At 42.0% G+C, this 24,200-nt stretch overlaps 1 protein-coding gene across 2 annotated transcripts in view; it reads left to right on the forward strand.

Annotated features, from left to right (window-relative positions):
- CSGALNACT1 (chondroitin sulfate N-acetylgalactosaminyltransferase 1) overlaps window positions 1-24,200 on the forward strand; it is a 512,632-nt gene that overhangs the window by 409,466 nt on the left and 78,966 nt on the right. For both annotated transcript variants that reach the window (XM_077476198.1, XM_077476199.1), the window contains one exon: window positions 7,960-8,176. In XM_077476198.1, coding sequence (XP_077332324.1) covers window positions 7,960-8,176 — 217 coding nt within the window. The remainder of the gene's footprint in view (window positions 1-7,959; window positions 8,177-24,200) is intronic.

Below are 24,200 nucleotides of genomic sequence, written 5' to 3' on the forward strand. Positions count from 1 at the left end.
TGTCAGGAAAGGGGGGGCAAGTGAGCAAAAAAAGGAGGGGTACAAATAAAGTAACCACAGGTCGGACTTTAGAGGCATGGAAACAATGGAGAAATAACAAAAATAATGTTTGTTGAAAAAAGTACATGATATAATCACAGTGTTCAAAAGGTTAGAAATCATATGAAAATTATACAATTTGTACAGTGAGCCCTTGTGTGTTTACGCGTTTCACCGTTAGGCTTCTTCGGGACAGGATCAAGGTGCAAAGAAGTGACAAAAAAGAAGAACCAGTCTCACTGTCTTATAGTGAACTAGGCTTCATGTACAAATATCCAATGACTGGAAGATTCCCAAAAATGTGCTTTTGCAAGCTATGAAGTGTTAAAGCAACGTATAGCTGCTTATTAGTAAAGATTGGGGTGTTACTAAGACAGGGGCAGGTGTGTCAGCAATCATCAAAGAGATGATCATACTGAGAGATCCAGAAACCAATAAAGGGAACACAGGTGGAACTCAGTACGCTAACGGGGGTGTAATACAGCCCACCTAGCATAAGATGCCCATAGAGGGAAGATATGAATGATGAGATGAACGGACAAGCCCCTGAGAGACAGCTTGGTGAAAAAAAAAACAACAAGCTTTTCACACTGAAAGAGAACAAAAAGTGCCTACTAAGTGTAGCTTTTAGGAACTTTTTATAAAATAAAACAAGGGGAATGCTACTCACAAAAGTAATGTAGTAACAGGCACATCAATAGTGTCACTGCACTGGGATCCTCTGCATCATCTGGGGCTGGGAGAAACACACGTCCTTTGAAGCAGGTACATTCGAACCAGGCTTCCCCTCCCAGGGTGCCCATACATGGATTGAAATTTGCGTTGACCCTGTCATGCAGGTAGTGAGATTTATGTACAGTATCTAAATGCCCAAGTTCCTATGTAGGAGGTTTCACTCCTCATTTAGATTTTACATGTGTTGTACATTATAAAGTATTGAGAATGTCATTGCAAAAGCAAGCAATGAGGTGTTCTTACCATTACGCCTTAAAATATGTGAAATGTTAGATGATTCTTAAATGTAGTATGTTTAATTGCGTACTATATTTTACTTTGTATTCTATTTTCTTTGAGTGTCTTTTCATTTCTTTCTTATCTGTATTAGTTGTATGTCATTAGTTATATGACATCATACAGTCTTTGCATTACTGTTTACTAATATTTCACCCTTATGTTCACTTATAGGTTTACGTCTTGCTTTTGTAGATTACACAACGTTTTCTGTTACTACCACTATCCTTGATAAATACTCTGTATGTTTTTATGTTTCCTTTATTAAACTTTAATAATTGTTTACTTTAAACAGTTTGTGATTCAGCCCTCTAGGATCTATTCAAAATGTTGGAATCAGCTTTGGATATTTGTAGCATTTAAAAGCAATGGTAGCCATACAGAAACCTTTTGCATGTACTGAACAGTGCCCTTGCCATGTTGTGTTTAACATGGAAACATATATTTTAACTATTTATGTTCAGATGAACCTTGTCTCATCTGTCAAGTAAAATTTCAGAACTTAATCATGTCATACAAAGTCAGTCAACCAAGAACTTCATGTTTTACTAAATTTGAAGAACTATGATGGTAAAATGAAATGACAGCTCTATAATTCATGATATGCTAATTATTTTCACCCAAAGGCATACTTTGCATAATATGAATATCTTTCGAATGCAGACGTTTACGGTACACATGCAATATATTTGTAATTTACATTTCAGATTAGTCAGTCTAGTCCATCTACTGTATATGCTGTTAATGGCTTTATAATTATTTATGGCAGACAATTTGACTTTTAAAATCAACTTCCATTCAAAAGAGATACATCTGAAACATTACGTATGCTACAAACTAGTTTTTCCACTTCCCATTTTAAATGTGGAAACATTCCTCACACTGGACAAGAGAAACCCATCTAGTGCTCATATTCTGAATGGTTTCACTTCACTTAGTCATACCTGTCATGGCATATTGGCAAACCTGCCATTTATTCTATGGCCTGAGTAACTGAATTTCACTGAAGAGTTAGTGTTACACTTACTTTTCAGTGGAAATGTCAACTGTAAAAATGTATTTCTTATCTCTGTATAAAACACCATTGGTATTATGTTAATTAGTAGTTGTATGAAAGTATTCTACTCAATCAGGAGCCTGTAATGTATGCTGGCAGTTTCCTGTTGTGACAGAGAATTGCCTTAAATGCTCCATTAGCATAAGGCTTAGTAGTTAGTACTCCTGGCTTTGAGCACTAGGGTCTGTTTGAATCCCAACCAAGATACTATTTGCATAAAGTTTGCATGTTCTACCTGTTTTTGCACATGTTTCCTCCATGTCCTCCCATTTCCTTCCACACTCCAAAGACATACTGGTGGGTTATATGTATGCATGTTATAAACGGGCCTTAGGTTGTAAGCATCTTATGGGCAGGAACTGATGTGAATATTCAGTTTGTAATGTGCTGTTTAAATGATCAGTGTTGTGTAAACATATGCATTAAATAAAAAAATATGAAATAAATGTTGTGTACTGCTCAGGTCAGTTCTCAAGGTCTGCACAGCTTTATAAGAACATTATAAGAATATTTACTTCTGCCTAGAAGATAGGTAGCTTTATGCATACATGTAAAAACTAGGGATATAAATTGAATTAAAGTAAAACAGGGGTATGAATCATGTGGTTCAAGACTCCTGATGAATTTGTATGTTATACTATATTTATATTGGAATACAAACTCATAGTCACCTGCGCTATGTGTATTGTGTGCCCAACTTGTAATTACTCAAATCAAATTCCAAAAAATTCAAATCAATAAGTAAATAAATACTAACTTAGACTATAACTTATTTGGGCTGCCGCTGTTCACAGGTTGCATTAAGATCCCTCATAATTAGTATAGTATTCCTCCAGAGTGCTGTCCATTTTTCTTAATTAAAAGTGACATAATCAAAAAAAATTATAAAAATAAAGTATCCTAATTCCCAGCCATAACTGTGCACTCTTGGGAATAATGTCCACCAAATATAGTGTCAAATTAAATTCATCCACTGTGACTCTTGTGATCACTCGTTGCCCCCCTCCATGCTCCCACACTCACCAGAAGTTTATGAGCCAATTAAGAGTTAATTAAGAGACTTTATTTTTTTTTTTTTATTGGTTATATGTTATGTATCCTATAATTAAGTAAGAAAAAGGGACAGCTCTGTGGTGGAATGCTATGTTTATGTTGGGTCTAAAAGCAAAGGCTAACAGAGTTCTTGGAAACATTTCACTTTGACATTTGGACCTTTTATAAAAAAAGTTGTAATGAATAATGATGCTGTTAAATATAAAGTTACCATCTGTATTATACAGGATCATCCTGGGTTTGAGGATGACATTTTTTGTTCTGTATTGTTGGGAAGCAGTTTATTCCATATTTACACTTCAGTCCTGTGATCCCGGCCCCCTCAGTGCTGTAGATGACATATGCTGAGAGACAACCTCCATCAGCCAAACCTGCCCATAATCTCCAGTCTGGCTCCAGTCTGTGCTGGAGCCTGACTGAAAGAGCCTAAAGGATCAACAGCAATAATGAGTAGCAGGCTGAGCTCTGAGTCTCAGGAAGGAAGACTGCCCTGCACACACAGGCAGAACCAAGGCTTAGTGGGTGGACAGGCAGCAGAGGTGAACTGTGCTGAATAAGGGATGCAGGGAATGCAGACAGAGATGAACAGTGTTGAAAGAGGAGATGCAAAGGTAGGCAGTGTTTGCAAGAGGCTGTCAGGTTTGCCAAGACAAACCGTATTAGAAGAGGGTGGCATGGGAAACATAGGTGTGCATGGTTAGAAGAGGGTGACAAGGGTTTCGGAGGGTCAGCAGCTTTGGAGCGGCAGATGGGTGCAGAGATGAACAGTGTTTGAAGAAGGTGGCAAGGATGCCTAGGTGAGCAGTCTTTAGAAGCGGTCAGCAGGGGATGCAAAGATGAGCAGCATTGGAGGAGGGTTGCAGGGTAAGCAGAGGTAAGCAGCATTGGAAGTGGGATGCAGAGGGTGTAGAGGTGAGCAGCACTGGAATAGGGTGGCAGGGGGTGCAAAGGTGGGCAGCATTGGATGTGGGTGATGGGGTTTCCGAAGTGGGCAGCATTGGATGTGGGTGCCGGAATGCAGAGATGAGAAGCATTGGAAGAGGGTTGCAGTGGAAGCAGAGGTGAACAGCATTTGAAGAGTGTTTGAGGGTACGCAAAGTTGAACAGCATAGGAAGGTTGCAGGAGATGCAGAGGTGAATGGCATTGAAAGTGGATGGAAGACATTGAAGTGAGCAATGTTGCAAAAGGGTGGCAGGGAGTACAGAGATGAGCAGTGTTGGAAGAGGGTTGCATGAGGTCAAGAGCTGAGCAGCATTGGAAGTGGGTGGTAGGTGATGCAGAGGCGAGAAGTGTTTGGAAGATGGTGGAAGAGAATGCATAGGTGAGTAGCGTTAGAAGAAGGTTGCAAGGCAAGCAGAGATATGCAGCATAGGAAAAGGGATGCAGGTTGTGTAGAGGTGAGGAGCATTGGAAGAGGGTTGTAGAAGATGCAGACGTGAGCAGCAGGGTCCTCTCTCCACCTGCAATAGAAGAGCAATTGCAGAGATTACAGAAGTGGCACAGAGACTGGGAGAGTCAGTGGCAGTATGAGTAGTGTAGACCTACACTGAATGACATGGCACTGTATATGCTGGATAGATGTATTACCTGCCTAGAACCTGCTATGTACATCTATTGATCTGCCTTGCAGTCATGTAATGATAAACAGACATCCATAGCAGGCACTAGGCAGGTGAACAAAGTTTAAACGCATGCAATAAAAGTATAGGAATACATATTTAAATATTTAAATTGCATGCAATAAAAGTATAGGAATACATATTTTCAAGTACCCTACTTTTATTATATAGATATGCAAAGTATGTATTTCTTTACTTTTCTTGTATTTCAATGAACTGCCTTAAACCAACCCACCAGAAAATAAGTACTGGTAAATAGGCCATTAATGGTAGGGCATGGAAGCTTTTGGAAAAAATGAATGGGCCCTGGTCTCACTAAGCCTAAGAATAATTGGCCAAGCAAGTTTGATTTCTAGGACACAGACAGTCAGATATCAATATCCTTGAGCCCATTAGATACAGTTCATCCCTAGGTTTGCCAGGACAAAGGTGGCAACCCTAGTTACAACAGTACTTCTTTTAACACATTAATATATGTTGTGACTATTTGCACGTGTGTATGGGTGTGTTTTTTTTAAGAGGATATAGCCTATCTGCAGATACCACTAGAGCTGCATTTTGTATATTATAAATAATATTATTAAACATCTGGTAATTTTTACTTGGAAGATCCTATACAGATACCAAAGGGAAAAAATATACGTAATTGTAAAAATAATTTAAACATTTTTGGTTTAACATTCTTTTGAGAGGCTTGTTACCAAAGTATTAATAAAGTGAAATGAAAGTTATCAAATGACTGGTGTAATAACTGATCACATGTGCAGCACCCTGACAACTGCAGATCAATACTAAGGATACTATGGCAGTGTCCTTCGCAGTAAGAAACAGTAGGGTTTAGTTCCACTTTAAATAGTACCAGTCATTGCAGCTTTTTACTTTTTCTGAGACTGTGATCCACATCTTCAGATTGACCTGCAGTCCCACTGGCCACTGATGCTTGCTGTCTTAGTTCTTCCTTAACCACTTGCCACCAAATCATGTACGTGGTCCATCATTTAACTTCAAATAGTTGTACTGGGGTGATGTCCCCAGCACTGTTTTGTAGACTCAACGGTCGGCTCTCTTGTAAAAACAACAAGAGTGGCTAACTAGCCGCTCAGTTGTTATTACAAGCAGAGGGAGGGGATGCACCCTCCTAACGCCTTCTGTGGCTTGTTTGGGTTGTCAAGCCATACTGGGGGACCCGAGGTATTAGCCGTCACGTCCACCGGCTAGTCAGAGACCTTAAGAAAGCCGGAATTAGGTTTGATTGGGTCAACACTGTGGTAACCCCCAAGGAATGACATGACATTATTTCCGGTTTACTGGCATCTTAATGGCGCCATTTTTTGAAAATCAAAAGTATTCAAAAACACCAATCTTGGAGTTTGAACGCTTTTAAGTGCAAAGGAGGGATTTGGGGTCATATAGACTCCAGATCCCTCCATAATGAGTACCTGTCACATGCCTATTGCTGTCACAAGGATGTTTAAATTTTTTGTGATAGCAATAAAGGTGATAAAAATAAAATAAAAAATGAAGGCAGCAGTGTAAAAAAAAAAAGAAAGTAAAGTGCCCCCATCCCCCCCGTGCTAGCGTGCAAAGGCGAACACGTGCGTCAGTCCCACACACACAAATCACGATTGTTCCACAAATGTGCGGCATCACCACGAACATCAGATCATGGGTAGTAATTCTAGCACTAGACCTCTTCTGTACCATATAATCTAAGCAATACTTGCATCATGTTCACTAAAAGAAAGCCGATTAAATTATATACATAATACACATTTGGCATTGTTTATGACTGCTATAGTGTTTATGTAAAGGAACAATATATTCTATTTTGGGACATGGTATATACTTTGACAACACACTGATTGCAGTTCTAGTAGAATACCATCTGTCATAAATGTTATGCTGCTGCTGTTTCCTGTTGTATGAGTATACGATAAAAGAGGAAACGCATGTAGATATGGAAACTATTGAATAGATGAGTTACTTAGGTCAACACAATAATTCCTTGTGTCTTGTACTCTTGGGCTTCACATCCAGTAATACTTTGGAGGATATCCTTTTTTAAACAGAAGTTTGTAATACATTGTAATTTCTTTCACACTCCTAACTGTTAAAAAATATGTACTTCATAAGCAATTATTATTTTATTAGACACAAATGTAATGTATTTTTAGGAAGCTAAATGTGTTAATACAACCATATGCAGTCAAAAAAGTTCATTTTAACAAAGAGCATTTTAAAATGTAGTTATTCAATTCCTAAATGAGAAAAAGTTGTGACCTATTGCGCAATGGTAATAATATTTTATCATGCCAGAATTGTTACAATAATGTTATTTAATTCAGAAATGATTGTAACAGAAATTAATTATATCATGACTCTTAGCCCTTGTACACACGGTCAGAGATTCCGACGGAATGTGTCCTATCGGACCATTTTGTTGGATATTCCGACTGTGTGTGGTCTGCATCGGACTGTTTCCGTCAGAATATCCGACGGACCAAGTTTTCCAACTTGCCGGTAAAATTTTCAGACAAAATGCTCCGATCGGACATACTCCGATCATGTGTAGCCTACTCCGACGGACAAAGTGCCACGCATGCTCAGATCAAATTCCTAGACCAAAGCTATTGGCTACTAGCCTGAACGTAGTCCCGTCTAACGAAATAACGTCATCACGTTATGTACAATCGGATTTTCCGACAACTTAGTCCGACCGTGTGTATGCAACATCACTTCCGGACCTCTTCCGGAATTAATCCGTCGAAATTACTCGGATTTGGTTGTCGGAATCTTCGACCGTGTGTGCAAGGGCTTAGTCATTAATATTATCATTATTATACAGCATTTATATAGCGCCAACAGTTTACACAGCGCTTTACAACATAAGGGCAGACAGTACAATTATAATAGAATTTAATACAGTAGGAATCAGAGAGCCCTTCTCTGATATAAGAGTGAATGGTTCCATATTAAGATGCTTTCTTGCCTTTCTGCATCCTAAATTATAGCGATAAACAATTTACAAAAAAGAGTATTGCTTCTGGATATTGTTATTCTGCTTAAATTGCCATATTATTGTTAATTTAATAATCCTTATAAAGTAAACCATGTTACTCCTGCAGGCTCTAATAGAAAATATATGCAGATTATCGTAATATATGTTTTTTCTTTCATAGGTATATATAGAACTGAGAGAGATAAGGGTACATTGTATGAACTGACTTTTAAAGGCGAGAGAAGTCAAGAATTTAAGCGGCTTGTGCTCTTTCGACCATTTGGACCTGTTCTAAAAGTGAAGAATGAAAAGCTGAACATGGCCAATGTCCTTGTAAATATCATTGTACCATTGTCCAAAAGAGCTGATAAATTTCAACAGTTCATGCACAATTTCAAGTAAGTCCAGTTTTATTTTTTTACTCTCTGATTTACCCTGGCAATAGACATCTCAATATGTCAAAGCAAAGGTTTCTCAAAAATGGGGGAAATTCTGCATCAACAAACCATAATACAATAGTTTCTCATCAGTTCCAGAAAAGTTCTGAGTTTAACCACTTGCCGACCGCCGCACGCCGATGTACGTCGGCAGAATGGCACGGGCAGGCATAAGCACGTACATGTACGTGATTTGCCTCCCGCGGGTCGGGGGCCCGATCGGGCCCCCGCCCGGTGCCTGCGGCGGTCGGTTTTCGTTCGGGAGCGATCCCGGACGAGGGGACGGCCATTCATTCATGGCCACCCCCTCGCGATCGCTCCCGACGAATGGAAATCCCCGGTGACATCACTTCCTCTCCTGTAATGTAAACACAGGAGAGGAAGTGATGTATTCTCTCCTCCGTGTCGGTATTTTTCGTTCCGACACGGAGGAGAGCGGATCAGTGAGTTGCACCAACACATCCCACACACAGTAGAACATGCCAGGCACACTCACACCCCCCCTTTACCCCCCGATCACCCCCCCAATTACCCCTGCCCCCCCAGTCACAGTGACACCAATGTCATTTTTTTTTTTTTTTTGCATTGGTGTCATTTGTGACTGTAATAACTGTTAGGGCAGTTAGGGTTAGCCCCCTTTAGTTCTAATGTACCCCCCTAACCCCCCCAATAAAGGTTTAACCCCGTGATCACCCCCCGTCGCCAGTGTCACTAAGGCTGGGTTCACATTGCAGCGGTTTATGAGAACGAATGTGATTCGCACCGCACTGCAGTGCAAATCACATCCGATCTCTGTGCGATTCGAGTTCAGCCATTCGCCGCACCCGCCGCACCCGCCACACCCGCCGCACCCGCCGCAAATTCGCACGGGACCCTTTTTTTGGCCCGCAGCAGAATCGGATCGCATGGGTGTTCACACCATGCGATCCGAGTTTGCAGATCGCACTGCGATATGCGAACTGATCTGGGGGTGTCAGTAACATTTCACTGACACTCCCAGCAGTTCGCATAGGGCAGTGTGAACTGCCGCCGGGAGGCATGCGATGCGGGAACCCGCCGCGGATTCGCGGCGTTTCCGCATCGCTCCAGTGTGAACCCAGCCTAATAAGCGATCATTTTTCTGATCGCCGTATTAGTGTCACAGGTGACGCTAGTTAGGCAGGTAGGTATTTAGGTTCGCCGCAGCTTTTTATAGCGCTAGGGACCCCCATATACTACCGCATAAAGCCCCCTGATTGCCCCCTAGTTAACCCTTTCACCAGTGATCACCATATAACTGTTACAGGTGACGCTGGTTGGTTAGTTATTTTTTTATAGTTTCAGGGCACCCGCCATTTATTACCTAATAAAGGTTTAACCCCCTGATCACCCGGCAGGTGTCATTTGTGACTAATAACTGTTAGGGCAGTTAGGGTTAGCCCCCTTTAGTTCTAAGGTACCCCCCTAACCCCCCCAATAAAGGTTTAACCCCGTGATCACCCCCCGTCGCCAGTGTCACTAAGGCTGGGTTCACATTGCAGCGGTTTATGAGAACGGATGTGATTCGCACCGCACTGCAGTGCAAATCACATCCGATCTCTGTGCGATTCGAGTTCAGCTATACAGATAGTATGGCTGAATTCGTGTCGCACCCGCCGCACCCGCCGCAAACTCGCACGGGACCCTTTTTTTGGTCCGCAGCAGAATCGGATCGCATGGGTGTTCACACCATGCGATCCAAGTTTGCAGATCGCACTGCGATATGCGAACTGATCTGGGGGTGTCATTAACATTTCACTGACACTCCCAGCAGTTCGCATAGGGCAGTGTGAACTGCCGCCGGGAGGCATGCGATGCGGGAACCCGCCGCGCATTCGTGGCGTTCCCGCATCGCTCCAGTGTGAACCCAGCCTAATAAGCGATCGTTTTTCTGATCGCTGTATTAGTGTCACAGGTGACGCTAGTTAGGCAGGTAGGTATTTAGGTTCGCCGCAGCTTTTTATAGCGCCAGGGACCCCCATATACTACCGCATAAAGCCCCCTGATTGCCCCCTAGTTAACCCTTTCACCAGTGATCACCATATAACTGTTACAGGTGACGCTGGTTGGTTAGTTATTTTTTTATAGTTTCAGGGCACCCGCCATTTATTACCTAGTCTCACTAGTGTACCCCTAAATTTAGGGGTGTCTACTTTCTAAAATGGGGTCATTTGGGGGGGGGGGTTTGTGCCATCTTGGCATTTTATGGCCTTCAAAACTGTAACGCCCTTAGAAAGCCTGAAGGCGGTGCTTGGTTTTTGGGGCCCCGTACGCGGCTAGGCTCCCAAAAAGTCCCACATATGTGGTATCCCCGTACTCAGGAGAAGCAGCAGAATTTATTTTGGGGTGTCATTTCACATATGCCCATGGCATGCGTGAGCAATATATCATTTAGTGACAACTTTGTGAAAAAAAAAAAAAGTTTGTAATTTTCCCGCAACTTGTGGCAAAATATAAAATATTCCATGGACTCAACATGCCTCTCAGCAAATAGCTTGGGGTGTCTACTTTCTAAAATGGGGTCATTTGTGGGGGTTTTGTGCCATCTTGGCATTTTATGGCCTTCAAAACTGTAATAGGTAGTGAGAAGTGAACTCAAAAAATTACGCCCTTAGAAAGCCTGAAGGCGGTGCTTGGTTTTCGGGGCCCCGTACGCGGCTAGGCTCCCAAAAAGTCCCACATATGTGGTATCCCCGTACTCAGGAGAAGCAGCAGAATTTATTTTGGGGTGTCATTTCACATATGCCCATGGCATGCATGAGCAATATATCATTTAGTGACAACTTTGTGAAAAAAAAAAAAAAAAAAAAAAGTTTGTAATTTTCCCGCAACTTGTGGCAAAATATAAAATATTCCATGGACTCAACATGCCTCTCAGCAAATAGCTTGGGGTGTCTACTTTCTAAAATGGGGTCATTTGTGGGGGTTTTGTGCCATCTTGGCATTTTATGGCCTTCAAAACTGTAATAGGTAGTGAGGCGTGAAATCAAAAATTTACGCCCTTAGAAAGCCTGAAGGCGGTGCTTGGTTTTCGGGGCCCTGTACGCGGCTAGGCTCCCAAAAAGTCCCACATATGTGGTATCCCCGTACTCAGGAGAAGCAGCAGAATTTATTTTGGGGTGTCATTTCACATACGCCCATAGCATGTGTGAGCAATATATCATTTAGTGACAACTTTGTGTAAAAAAAAAAAAATAATTTTTTTTTTGTCATTATTCAATCGCTTGAGGCAAAAAAATAAAATATTCAATGGGCTCAACATGCCTCTTATCAATTTCCTTAGGGGGTCTACTTTCCAAAATGGGGTCATTTGGGGGGGTTTTGTACTGCCCTGTCATTTTAGCACCTCAAGAAATGAGATAGGCAGTCGTAAACTAAAAGCTGCGTAAATTCCAGAAAACGTACCTTAGTTTGTAGATGTGACAACTTTTGCGCAAACCAATAAATATACAATTATTGACTTTTTTTTTACCAAAGACATGTGGCTGAATACATTTTGGCCTAAATGTATGACTAAAATTGAGTTTATTGGATTTTTCTAATAACAAAAAGTAGAAAATATCATTTTTTTTCAAAATTTGCGGTCTTTTTACGTTTATATCGCAAAAAATAAAAATCGCAGAGGCAATCAAATACCATCAAAAGAAAGCTCTATTTGTGGGAAGAAAAGGACGCAAATTTTGTTTGGGTACAACATTGCATGACCGCGCAATTACCAGTTAAAGCAGCGCAGTGCCAAAGTGTAAAAAGACCTCTGGTCATTTACCAGCAAAATGGTCCGGTCTGAAAGTGGTTAAAGCACTTCTTGGGTGCTCAGCCAACAAAGCGCCAACACAATAGAAAAAGCAAAACAATATATTGCAGAGAAAAGCAGTTAAAGTTTATGTAAAGCCCAAACTTTTTTTTCTAAATATTGGCTAGAGTGAAGATTGGATAAGACTAGGTATGCGCCGATATCTGTTTTTTAAGATCTGATTTTGGCAGCGGGATTATGGCCCCCTCTTGTGTGACTTCTTTCAGCGGTCCAGGTGCATTTCAGGTTTGAATTGTCAAAGTGTATGACAATGGAAATCGCACCTGAACCGAAGGTGTCGGTTTAAGTATCGGAGCATTTGCATGAGTACAAGTACTTGTGCAAATGCTTTGTTTTGGCACTGTTACCAGTATCAGAATTGGTGCAACGCTAGATAAGACCACGGTTATGTTATATTTTTGGCTGTCTGTGTCCTGTCAGAGAAATTTCCCTTCAATTCCTGTCCCAAAAACACAGCAGGAAATAAGGAGGGGATCTCTCTCAAATTCTTCGTAGGCAGTTATTCCCGCATCAGGCTTCCCAAATGGAAGATTTTGATTCACTTCCTGCTCCTGTGACTCAAACGTTTGTGATTTCCCATCATTTTCTATACTGGGAACAATAGTCTTCAGGACAAATAGAGAGGGTGAATTAGCTCATGAAAAATAGTGATATCAATAAAAACCTGACAGAAATTGTAACCCTAACAAGCTCTATATACTACTCATAAAAATGTGTTTTAGATCGTTTAAATTTCTCAGCTACAGCTAAAATGTTTATTTTTTATGTGTGATGGTTTTGAACGTTTGTTGTTGTTTATATTCCTACTTGGGGAATTTACCTTAATTTCCTTTTCTAATGACATAAGTTGGAGGGACAGGAATTGATGGCATATATCTCCAACGGGGACACAGGGGCATGTTTTATATATGTAGGGAACACTTAGGACTTTTTGTTGAGGTTTATCTTGTTGCCTTGTACCCTCCTGTCCCATTGACACCTGTTTGACTCATTTTTTTGTCTTGTGCAACAGGGATAAAAATGAGGGGAAATCTCCATATAGAAGCCATGTACATCAATAAAACCCTGACAGTTTTTCCAACCCTTAAACCCACATTCAGAACTTACCTTTTTTTTTTTTTTACAAAATGTTTGGCTTTATTTCCCTAGGAGGAATATACTGCTAAAGAGACTATGACCATGCTTTTTTTTAACTGAGGAAAATTCATGACGCAAATTAACCTTGCTAAATTCAAGTGCTGATTCCTGTCATTCATAGGTGTTTATCTGATGCTCCAATTGTGTAACTGAATTGGGGTGTCACCTTTTTGTGGATCATGGAAGACACCATATTGTGTGTGTGTGTGTGTGTATGTATGTATGTATGTGTATATATATATATATATATATATATATATATATATATATTTATATATATATATATATATATATATATAGCCAGGCAAGAAAAAGCATAAAGCAGGAGAGGATACATAACTAACAATATGTAGTAAGGCAAAATCCAGTGTGCAAAGTATAGTGATCAATAATTAGAACCTAATTGGTTACACTATGACTAAAATAAATTGAGAACTGGATTCTATGGCTTGACATACATTTCATTTCATCTTTGCTGTTTGCACATGTATGTTTTAGTTCAGCAGATATGACAGTCCCAGAATCTGTATGTACATTTGTTGTAGCTGGTAGCAATTTAAGCCTCTAACTTAGAATCATCTTATCAGATGTTCAGGCTAAAAAAAAATGTTGCCAGTTGTGGTGGGACCGGCCGGATTTATGTATGTCTATGTATGGGCAGGATGGTTTTACAGAAGTCAGATTTGTGACGCTCAATTAGCTCAGCTGGCTATAACAGGCAGCTGTAATCAGAGTAAGGCCTCTTTCACATGGGACGGATCAGTGGTGATCTGCCCCGCGGACATGCGCTTGCTCAGCAGGGTTCGCTCCATCGATCCCCGCTGAGCAGGAAGATGACAGGTCTGTCTCTGCACACTGTGCAGGTACGGACCTGTCAGAGCGCCGCTGTCCCCTATGGGAGATTGGATGATGACGGACCGCAGTGTCCGTCATTACCCGATCCAATCCGCAGAGGGATGGAAAAGTAGGTTTTTCCTCCGTCACACTTTTTCAGATCTGAGCCGGTCGGATGTCAGCAGACATGTCACCGCTGACATCCGACGCTCCATAGAGGTCTATGGAGCATCCGTTCAGGTCTGCCTAAAAAACTGACAGGCAGACCTGAACGGATCGGTCATGTGAAAGAGGCCTTTGTCTCCCCACCGTCAGACTACAAAAGCACAGTGTGGACGTTTCCCCTATCCACCTCAGGTGTGTAGATGGAGGAGTCAAGTCCTTTTTTTCGTTCAACCTGCTGGTTAAATTAAAAAAAATATTAATGTATGGGCTACTTTAGACACCTACTTTAGAAACATACACGCAGGAGTGTTATGGTAAATGTGATCCTATTTGCAGGCCTAAATAAGCATTTCTGGAACTTGATTAATATGGGCCAGTACCTAGTGGTCATGATTCTTCTTTATTTGAATAGTGTGCCAGTGTATGCCAGAGTGTGTCAGAGTTTCCAGTGAACCCTACCTGTAGGATTTACTTTTAACTATAAATGATCAGAAGAATCAAAGGGTTTACATTTGCTTTAAATTCATGGGGAATATACACTCACCAGCCACTTTGTTAGGTACACCTTGCTAGTACCGGGTTGGACCTCCTTTTGCCTTCAGAACTGCCTTAATTCTTCATGGCATAGAATCAACAAGGTGTTGGAACCTTTCCTCTGAGATTTTGGTCCATATTGACATGATAGCATTACGCAGTTGCTGCAGATTTGTCAGCTGCACAACCATAATGCAAATCTCCTGTTCCACATTATCCCAAAAGTGAACTCATTGTCATGTTTAAGAAACCAGTGGTGAGATGATTTGATGTTTGTGACATGGTGCATTATCTTGCTGGAAGTAGCCATCAGAAAATGCATACACTGTAGTCATAAATGGATGACATGGTCATCAATAGGGATGAGCCGAACACCCCCCTGTTCGGTTCGCACCAGAACCTGCGAACAGACCTAAACTTCGTGTGAACTTTAGAACCCTATTAAAGTCTATGGGACTCGAACGTTCACAATCTAAAGTGCTCATTTTAAAGGGTAATATGCAGGTTACTGTCCTAAAAAGTGTTTGGGGACCCGGGTCCTGCCCCAGGGGACATGGATCAATGCAAAAAAAAGTTTTAAAAACGGCCGTTTTTTCAGGAGCAGTGATTTTAATAATGATTAAAGTGAAACAATAAAAGTGTAATATTCCTTTAAATTTCGTAGCTGGGGGGTATCTATAGTATGCCTGTAAAGGGGCGCATGTTTCTGGGGCTTAGAACTGTCCCTGCACAAAGTATCATTTGTGCAGGAAAAAAAGTCTTTTAAAATCATTTGCGGCTAAATTGTCGGCTCCCCGTAATACAGAGAACACTCAATGAGTGTTCTCTGTATTAGCCGACAATTCATTCATTCATTGATTAAAAAAAAAAAAAAAAAGCGTGGGGGTTCCCCTAAATTCAATTACCAGGCCCTTCAGGTCTGATATGGATATTAAGGGGAACCCCGCATCAAATTAAAAAAAAAAATTGACGTGGGGGTCCCCCTAAAAATCCATATCAGACCCTTTATCTGAGCACGCAACCTGGCAGGCCGCAGGAAAAGAGGGGGGGACGAGAGAGCGGCCCCCCCTCCCTCCTGAACCGTACCAGGCCACATACCCTCAACATTGGGAGGATGCTTTGGGGGTCTGTGACCCCTCAAAGCACCTTGTCCCCATGTTGATGAGGACAAGGGCCTCATCCTCACAACCCTGGCCGTTGGTTGTGAGGGTCTGCGGGCGGGGGGCTTATCAGAATCTGGAAGCCCCTTTTAACAAGGGGACCCCCAGATCCCGGCCCCCCCCCTGTTTGAAATGGTAAGGGGGTACAAAAGTACCCCTACCATTTCACAAAGAAAGTGTCAAAATGGTTAAATAAGACAAACACACTTTTGAAAAATTCCTTTATTAAAAATGAAAAAAATTAAAAAAAGATTCCAGCGGTGCTAATCCACTCTTGCTATCCAGCGACGGATCTCCGGGGTCCAGCGATGGATGATCATATCCAGCGACGGGGGATCTCTCAGTCCAGCGCTGTCCATACATCCTTCTTCTGCCTCCACTCCGGAGACACTGCAGAGAGCCCAGCGCTGACGTTTCTTATATTAGGAGGGCGGGGCCACCCGTCACCTGACCCCGCCCCTCTGACGCTGGAGAGGGAAGCCAGGGGTTCCCCAGTGACGTGTGGGTGATCCCGCCCCCTCTGATGTAACACAGGTTTCCGTTACATCTGAGGGGACGGGGTCACCCACACGTCACTGGGGAACCCCTGGCTCCCTTCACCAGCGTCAGAGGGGGCGGGGTCAGGTGACGGGTGGCCCCGCCCACCTAATATAAGAAATGTCAGCGCTGGGCTCTCTGCAGTGTCTCCGGAGTGGAGACAGAAGAAGGATGTATGGACAGCGCTGGACTGAGAGATCCCCCGTCGCTGGATATGATCATCCATCGCTGGACCCCGGAGATCCGTCGCTGGATAGCAAGAGTGGATTAGCACCGCTGGAATCTTTTTTTTATTTTTTTCATTTTTAATAAAGGAATTTTTCAAAAGTGTGTTTGTCTTATTTAACCATTTTGACACTTTCTTTGTGAAATGGTAGGGGTACTTTTGTACCCCCTTACCATTTCAAACAGGGGGGGTGGGATCTGGGGTCCCCTTGTTAAAGGGGGCTTCCAGATTCTGATAAGCCCCCCGCCCGCAGACCCTCACAACCAACGGCCAGGGTTGTGAGGATGAGGCCCTTGTCCTCATCAACATGGGGACAAGGTGCTTTGAGGGGTCACAGACCCCCAAAGCATCCTCCCAATGTTGAGGGTATGTGGCCTGGTACGGTTCAGGAGGGAGGGGGGGCCGCTCTCTCGTCCCCCCCTCTTTTCCTGCGGCCTGTCAGGTTGCGTGCTCGGATAAAGGGTCTGATATGGATTTTTAGGGGGACCCCCACGTCAATTTTTTTTTTTATTTGATGCGGGGTTCCCCTTAATATCCATATCAGCCCTGAAGGGTCTGGTATGGATATTTAGGGGGACCCCCACGGCAAATTTTTTTTTAACCACTTGCCGCCCGCCCTATAGCAAATAGACGGCGGCAAAGTGGTTTCATAATCCTGACCGGACGTCATATGACGTGATCAGGATTATGAGCCGCTGCGCGCCCCCGGGGGCACGCATCGCGGCGATCGTTGTTTTGCGGGGTGTCAGTCTGACACCCGGCAACTACGATCTCGGTAAAGAGTCTCCGACGGAGACTCTTTACCACGTGATCAGCCGTGTCCAATCACGGCTGATCACAGTGTAAATAGGAAAAGCCGGTGATTGGCTTTTCCACACTCGCGTCTGTCAGACGCGAGTAGAGGAGAGCTGATCGGCTGCTCCTCTGACAGGGGGGGTCTGTGCTGATCGATTATCAGAACAGCCCCCCCGAGGATGCCAACACTGGACCACCAGGGACGCCACCAGACCACCAGGGATGCCAAGGACAAGGTATGCCACCCTAGACCACCAGGGATTCCAATCAGTGCCACAATGGATGCCAATCAGTGCCCATAATGGATGCCAATCAGTGCCCACAATGGGCATCACTGATTGGCATGCATTATTGATTGGCACTGATTGGCATCCATTAGTACAATATATTATAATACAATGCCGCCTATCAGTTCCCATCTGTGCCGCCTATCAGTGCCTACCCATGCCCACCTGTGCCGCCTACCCATGCCCACCTGTGCCACCTACCCATGCCCACCTGTGCCGCCTACCCATGCCCACCTGTGCCGCCTAACCCATGCCCACCTGTGCCACCTATCCATGCCCATCCATGCCAATCCGTGCCAATTTGTGCCACCTATCAGTGCCCATCCGTGTTGCCCATCAGTGCCACCTATCAGTGCCACATATCGGTGTCCATCAATGCCGCCTCATCAGTGCCACTTCATTGGGGCCACCTCATCGGTGCCCATCAGTGCCGCCTTATCATTGCCCATCAGTGTAAGCCCATCAGTGCCCATCAGTGAAGGAGAAAACTTACTTATTTGCAAAGTTTTGAAACTGAAACAAAAAAAAAACGTTTTTTTTTCAAAATTTTCGGTATTTTTTTATTTGTTTAGCAAAAAATAAAAACCGCAGAGGTGATCAAATACCACCAAAAGAAAGCTCTATTTGTGGGGAAAAAAATGATAAAAATTTCATTTGGGTACAGTGTAGCATGACCGTGCAATTGTCATTCAAAGTGCGACAGCGCTGAAAGCTCAAAATTGGTCTGGGCAGGAAGGTGTTTAAGTGCCCGGTATTGAAGTGGTTAAATTTGACACGGGGTTCCCCTTAATATCCATGTCAGACCTGAAGGGCCTGGTAATTGAATTTAGGGGAACCCCCACGCTTTTTTTTTTTTTTTTTTAATCAATGAATGAATGAATTGTCGGCTAATACAGAGAACACTCATTGAGTGTTCTCTGTATTACGGAGACCCGACAATTTAGCCGCAAGTGATTTTAAAAGACTTTTTTTCCTGCACAAATGACACTTTGTGCAGGGACAGTTCTAAGCACCAGAAACATGCGCCCCTTCACAGGCATACTATAGATACCCCCCCAGCTACGAAATCTAAAGGAATATTACACTTTTATTGTTTTACTTTAATCATTATTAAAATCACTGCTCCTGAAAAAACGGCCGTTTTTAAAACTTTTTTTTGCATTGATCCCTGTCCCCTGGGGCAGGACCCGGGTCCCCAAACACTTTTTAGGACAGTAACCTGCATATTACCCTTTAAAATGAGCACTTTAGATTTCTCCCATAGACTTGTATAGGGTGTTCCGGCTTTTCGAATTTGCTGCGAACAGCCCAAATTGTTCACTGTTCGCTGAACAGGCGAATAGGCAATGTTCGAGTCGAACATGAGTTCGACTCGAACTCGAAGCTCATCCTTAGTCATCAACAATACTCAGGTAGGCCATGGTATTTAAATGATGCTCATTTAGTACTAAGGGGTCCAAAGTGTGCTAAGAAAATATCCCCCCACACCATTACACCACCAGCCAAGTGCACCAAGCAATTCTATCTTCATTGTTGGTGAACCATAATAGTTTAGTACAGTATTAACCTTCGTGATACAAGTTACCTGTTAGAAGGGCTTTGAAGTGTAACCTAGCTCATCTTTATTTTATTACAATTGCTATGAATCCTGGTTATTTGTAGAAAATAATTTTTTCATCACAATCCACAAGAAATGGGTTAATTAACTGCTTTTAAAAGCGACCTTTAGTTTAGTTGAAGCACTAAGCAGACGTTCTTGGAAGCAGGCAGTGCTGCAGAAAGGCGTGCAGTTACGGCTGATCCCTGGCTGCAGTTTGCCTTCTGTTGACACTCATCAAGCTGTACAGACTTTGTGGCAGGTCATTTTAAATGGACTCGCTAAGTGTCTTATGCACAACTTGTAAAATAAAGGCTAGTCTATAATTATTGCATGATCATAGCTACATATTTAAAAAGCTAAAGAACAGAAGGGTAACTGAAAATGTACTCAGACTATGGGGGTTATTTACAAAAGGCAAATCCACTTTCCACTACAAGTCCAAAGTGCACTTGAAATTGCACTAAAAGTGCACTTGGAAGTGCAGTCGCTGTAAATCTGAGAGGTAGATCTGAAATGAGGGGAAGCTCTGCTGATTTTATCAACCAATCATGTGCAAGCTAAAATGCTGTTTTTTTTATTTTCTTTGCATGTCCCCCTCAGATCTACAGCGACTTTACTTCCAAGTGCACTTTTAGAGCAATTTCAAGTGTACTTTGCACTTGTAGTTTGCACTTGTAGTGCAAAGTGAATTTTCCTTTTGTAAATAACCTCCTGTGTCCACAAACTATAATGCTGTGCAAGCCAAAGTCAATTAACTTTTAAATGTGTACATGCAATGTACAGTTTATGTACATTCAAAGCCCTGCTGCAATTCTTTGACTTTGATCTTAATTGGATTATTTGTTTTCAAGTTTCCATCATTTCCCAGATGCAATGCAATTAACTAATTATTTCCCCCAGAAGAAATAAAAAATGCACAAGCTTATGTATATGCATTAGGTAGTGCAGTTTTATTTTTGGACTTAAACCTTTCAAACCTTTGGTTACATGATGCTTCAAATATGTATGCAACATACAACCGAATCAAGTCCTTATAAATGCATGAATGTACATGTTTGTTTATGGGAAATTGAAAACTTTTCATCAGTGCTGTAGTTTTTAAAATAAATAGTTAACTGCAGTAGAATAAACAATAGTAACCTCTGTTGAGAAATAGAATGGCCAAAAGAAGGTATAAATAAACATTTAATCAATTACTTTTCATGAAATGATAATTAAACACGTTCACATAGACACAGTGAGGTTGATTTACTAACTGGAGAGTGAAAATCTGGTGCATCTGTGCATGGCAGCCAATCAGCTTCTAACTACAGCTTGTTCAGTTAGGCCCCTTTCACACGGGACGGATCAGTAATGATCCGCTCGCTCAGCGGGGATCGCACCGTTGTCCCCGATGAGCCGGCGGCGGACAGGGCGGTCTCTGCACACTGTGCAGGGACCGCCCTATCAGCTCTCCGCTCTCCTCTATGGGGGATCGGATGACCACAGACCGTCTGTCCGTGTTCATCCGATCCTCTCTGCAGATGGATAGAAAAATAGGATTTTCCTCCGTCTGCAGAATCGGACAATAGCGGAGGCGGACAAAAGCGGGTGTCTGCGGATGTTCATCTGCAGACACCCGCTATCCCATAGGAATGCATGTATGTCCGTATTTCATCCGCAAACGGATGGATGAAATACGGACATAATGTCCGCATGTGTGAAAGGGGCCTTAGGCTCCATGCACACTGAAGCTCAAAAAAGCTTTTTCTGGACGCCAGATTGCTGACAGAAAACGCTGGTTGAAAAACATGCTTTTAACAGCGTTTTGTACTAGCATTTATGAGCATTTATTAGCATTAGCGTTTATGGGCGTTTTCAATAAAAATATACAGAGGACACTCCAAAAATCTCACCGTGCATTCCAAACTCCCACAATGCATTGAAAAAATAGAATGCCGAACACTAAATAACGTGTGTTTATGAGCGTTTATAAGCGTTTATCGTCGTTTGTCGTTTTTTGGCTATGAGAAACGGCACTTTGAACGCGAATTTCTGGCGTTCAGAAAAAAGCCCATAAACTCCACTGCTCATTAAAGCTAAAAAATGTCCATGTGTGCATGGACACATAGGCTAACATAGAGTGGAGTTTATGGGCTTTTAAAAAAAAACGCCCAAACTCCAATAAACTGCCGTTTATGAGCTCCAGTGTGCATGGAGCCTTAAGCTTTAACAAAGCCAAAAAAAATAGAAGCTGATCAGTTTCTATGCACAGCTGCACCAGATTTTGCATCCTCCAGTTTTAATAAATCAACCCCAACAAGTGCCATAGCGACAGAAACAACATACAGGTATGCCCACGTGGGAAGCAATGTGTAATGTACAGACAAAAGCAGGTATCTGTACACAGTGATATGGATACAACCAGTATCAGATTGATGCAAGTATGAACATGTCTGCAGGGAAAGAATCAGAGTGGAGTGAGAGAAGCAGTAGTATGCATAGCCAATAAATGTGTTAATGTAGGATCTTTAGTCTGGCTGTTGCCAGAAGAAGATGATTTATAGCAATGAAAGAAAATACCATTTGGACTTCTTGATGTAAGAATGTGTAAAAATGTGTTATATAGATGTGTGAATTTTCTAGAGCCATTGTTCTGGACAGAGTGACTGATAAAAGCATCATAACTTGAATGCACCTGCTTTGACTGCCTGCATATACAAATACCACTCTGTGTCCTCACCTGTCAGATATCTTCTTGCAGCAACCTACTGACTTTGAATTCATGTGGCTGCCTGTTAATAACAAGTGTCCCAGATTCTGTATGTAATGATTATCCAAGGTTCACTTCTAGCATGGCAGGCAGTGGGTGCTCTAGTGGTGCTACAGCATCTGCAGGAAAAACTCAATGTAGCCTCTGAACAAATGCCTGCAATTCATGCCAAGTGTTTTGGCCAGTGCCAAGTATGTGGCCTAGTGGCAAAACTGTCCCTGGCTAAAATGACAACTTTGGGTAGACCTAACCTTCAATTCTTCAACCATATTCCATATGTTGCTCAGATTTTACAGTTTTACAAACCAAATGTGCTACCGGGGTCATAAATTTGAAGTAATGAAAACAACAAACCAAAGCTCAAAAATGCCCTAGCTGCTCCTGTAGAGTTATGTAAAAATAGTTAAAAATGGCTAATCACAGATTGTTGGTAGTTCTCGGCCTTCTTCCTATATGGAGCAAGTGGGGAATTTATTTTTATTGTAAGAAAAAAACAAATCCATGCATGGTCATGACCTAAAAGATAAAGGTTTTTGTTTGTAGATAAAGAGTTTGGTCTGCTGTTTCCACGGAATTTCACTATTAATGCTATATTATTGATATTGCAATATTAGTATGCTTATTGTCAGATATAAATAACATTCAAAATAAAATATAATCAGTTAAGAAATGTTTAGAATGCAAATATCACTGATATAATATGTCAATATATATATCACTGATCCCAGCGCTCAATGGATAACTACCTAATAAAGCTGCTGTTATAATCATAAAGCATATCTGTACACATATATAGTAATAATATTCTGACCGAAGTCACAAACAATGCCACTATATTAACAGCGCTACTAAATAAATCTAACAATCCACTAAAAACATAATTACATAAACAGAAATGTCATAGAAATTAGAGGGAATAGGAAAAGGCCATAAAGTCCCAAAGATAGGTGATTCTTGGAGTGTAGAGTAGTGCTCCACATAATTCCCAGAAACAGGGGGAAAGATCCTTTTAAACAGGTTCATCACACAGCAATCTTGTAAGAGAAACCTCGTGCTCTGTGTCGCCCCCTTCAGTCATGCACTTACCCTCACAAGGGTTGGTTGTAAACACTTCTCAAATCACCCCTTATTCAGTTTAATATGGATGCTCTGGTAGGGACACCAAGAAAATCCCCATCATCAAATTGAAGGCTTATTAACGATCAGGTTTCGTTGATATTGTCATATAAGAAATCAAAAACAGCGATCCATAGTGTAACCCATTTAATTGATAAATCACACTCCACACACATTAAAATCCTGCTTACAATGTAAATACTTTGGGTATTCGCATAAAATCACATTCGTATGTGTCATTAGTACCGAACAGTCGTATCTCACCGTTCCCCGATTAAAGATGTTTAACAACCGGCAGAAGTCCCGGGAAGACCAGCGTTCGTACACTGACACAGGACAGCTGCACAGACACGCCCATACGCGTTTAGTCATCACGTCTTCCTCGGTGGGCATGACTGACCGTTAATAAGCCTTCCATTTGATGATGGGGTTTTTTTGTGTGTCCCTACCAGAGCATCCATATTAAACTGAATAAGGGGTGATTTGAGAAGTGCTTACAACCAACCCTTATGAGGGTAAGTGCATGACTGAAGGGGGCGACACAGAGCACAAGGTTTCTCTTACAAGATTGCTGTGTGGTGAACCTGTTTAAAGGGATCTTTCCCCCTGTTTCTGAGAATTTTGTGGAGCACTACTCTACACTCCAAGAATCACCTATCTTTGGGACTTTATGGACTTTTCCTATTCCCTCTAATTTCTATGAAGTTTCTGTTTATGGTATCATTTTTGAAGTCCAGGTTTAGAGGTATAGAGGCATCTCTATATTGGTGATTCCAACAATGCTAAAAGCCAGGAGGTCTATTTTATTTGAGGTCTACCATTGCACATGAAAAGCATACTTTGCTTGCTGTGAGAAAAAAAACATAATCTCCCAAGAAAATTATCTATGGTACAGATTCTGACCTTTCTGCGCCAGAACTTTCTGGGTTGGATTTCCATAAAATCTGTTAAACGTGAAATTGTGGTTGAATATTCACTTCAATTATGCAGTCGTGTTCTGATGAAATAAG

This window comes from Lithobates pipiens, unplaced genomic scaffold, assembly GCF_037356315.1.
Source record: "Lithobates pipiens isolate NorthernLeopardFrog02 unplaced genomic scaffold, aLitPip1_a1.2 Scaffold_13, whole genome shotgun sequence".
Taxonomy (NCBI): domain Eukaryota; kingdom Metazoa; phylum Chordata; class Amphibia; order Anura; family Ranidae; genus Lithobates; species Lithobates pipiens.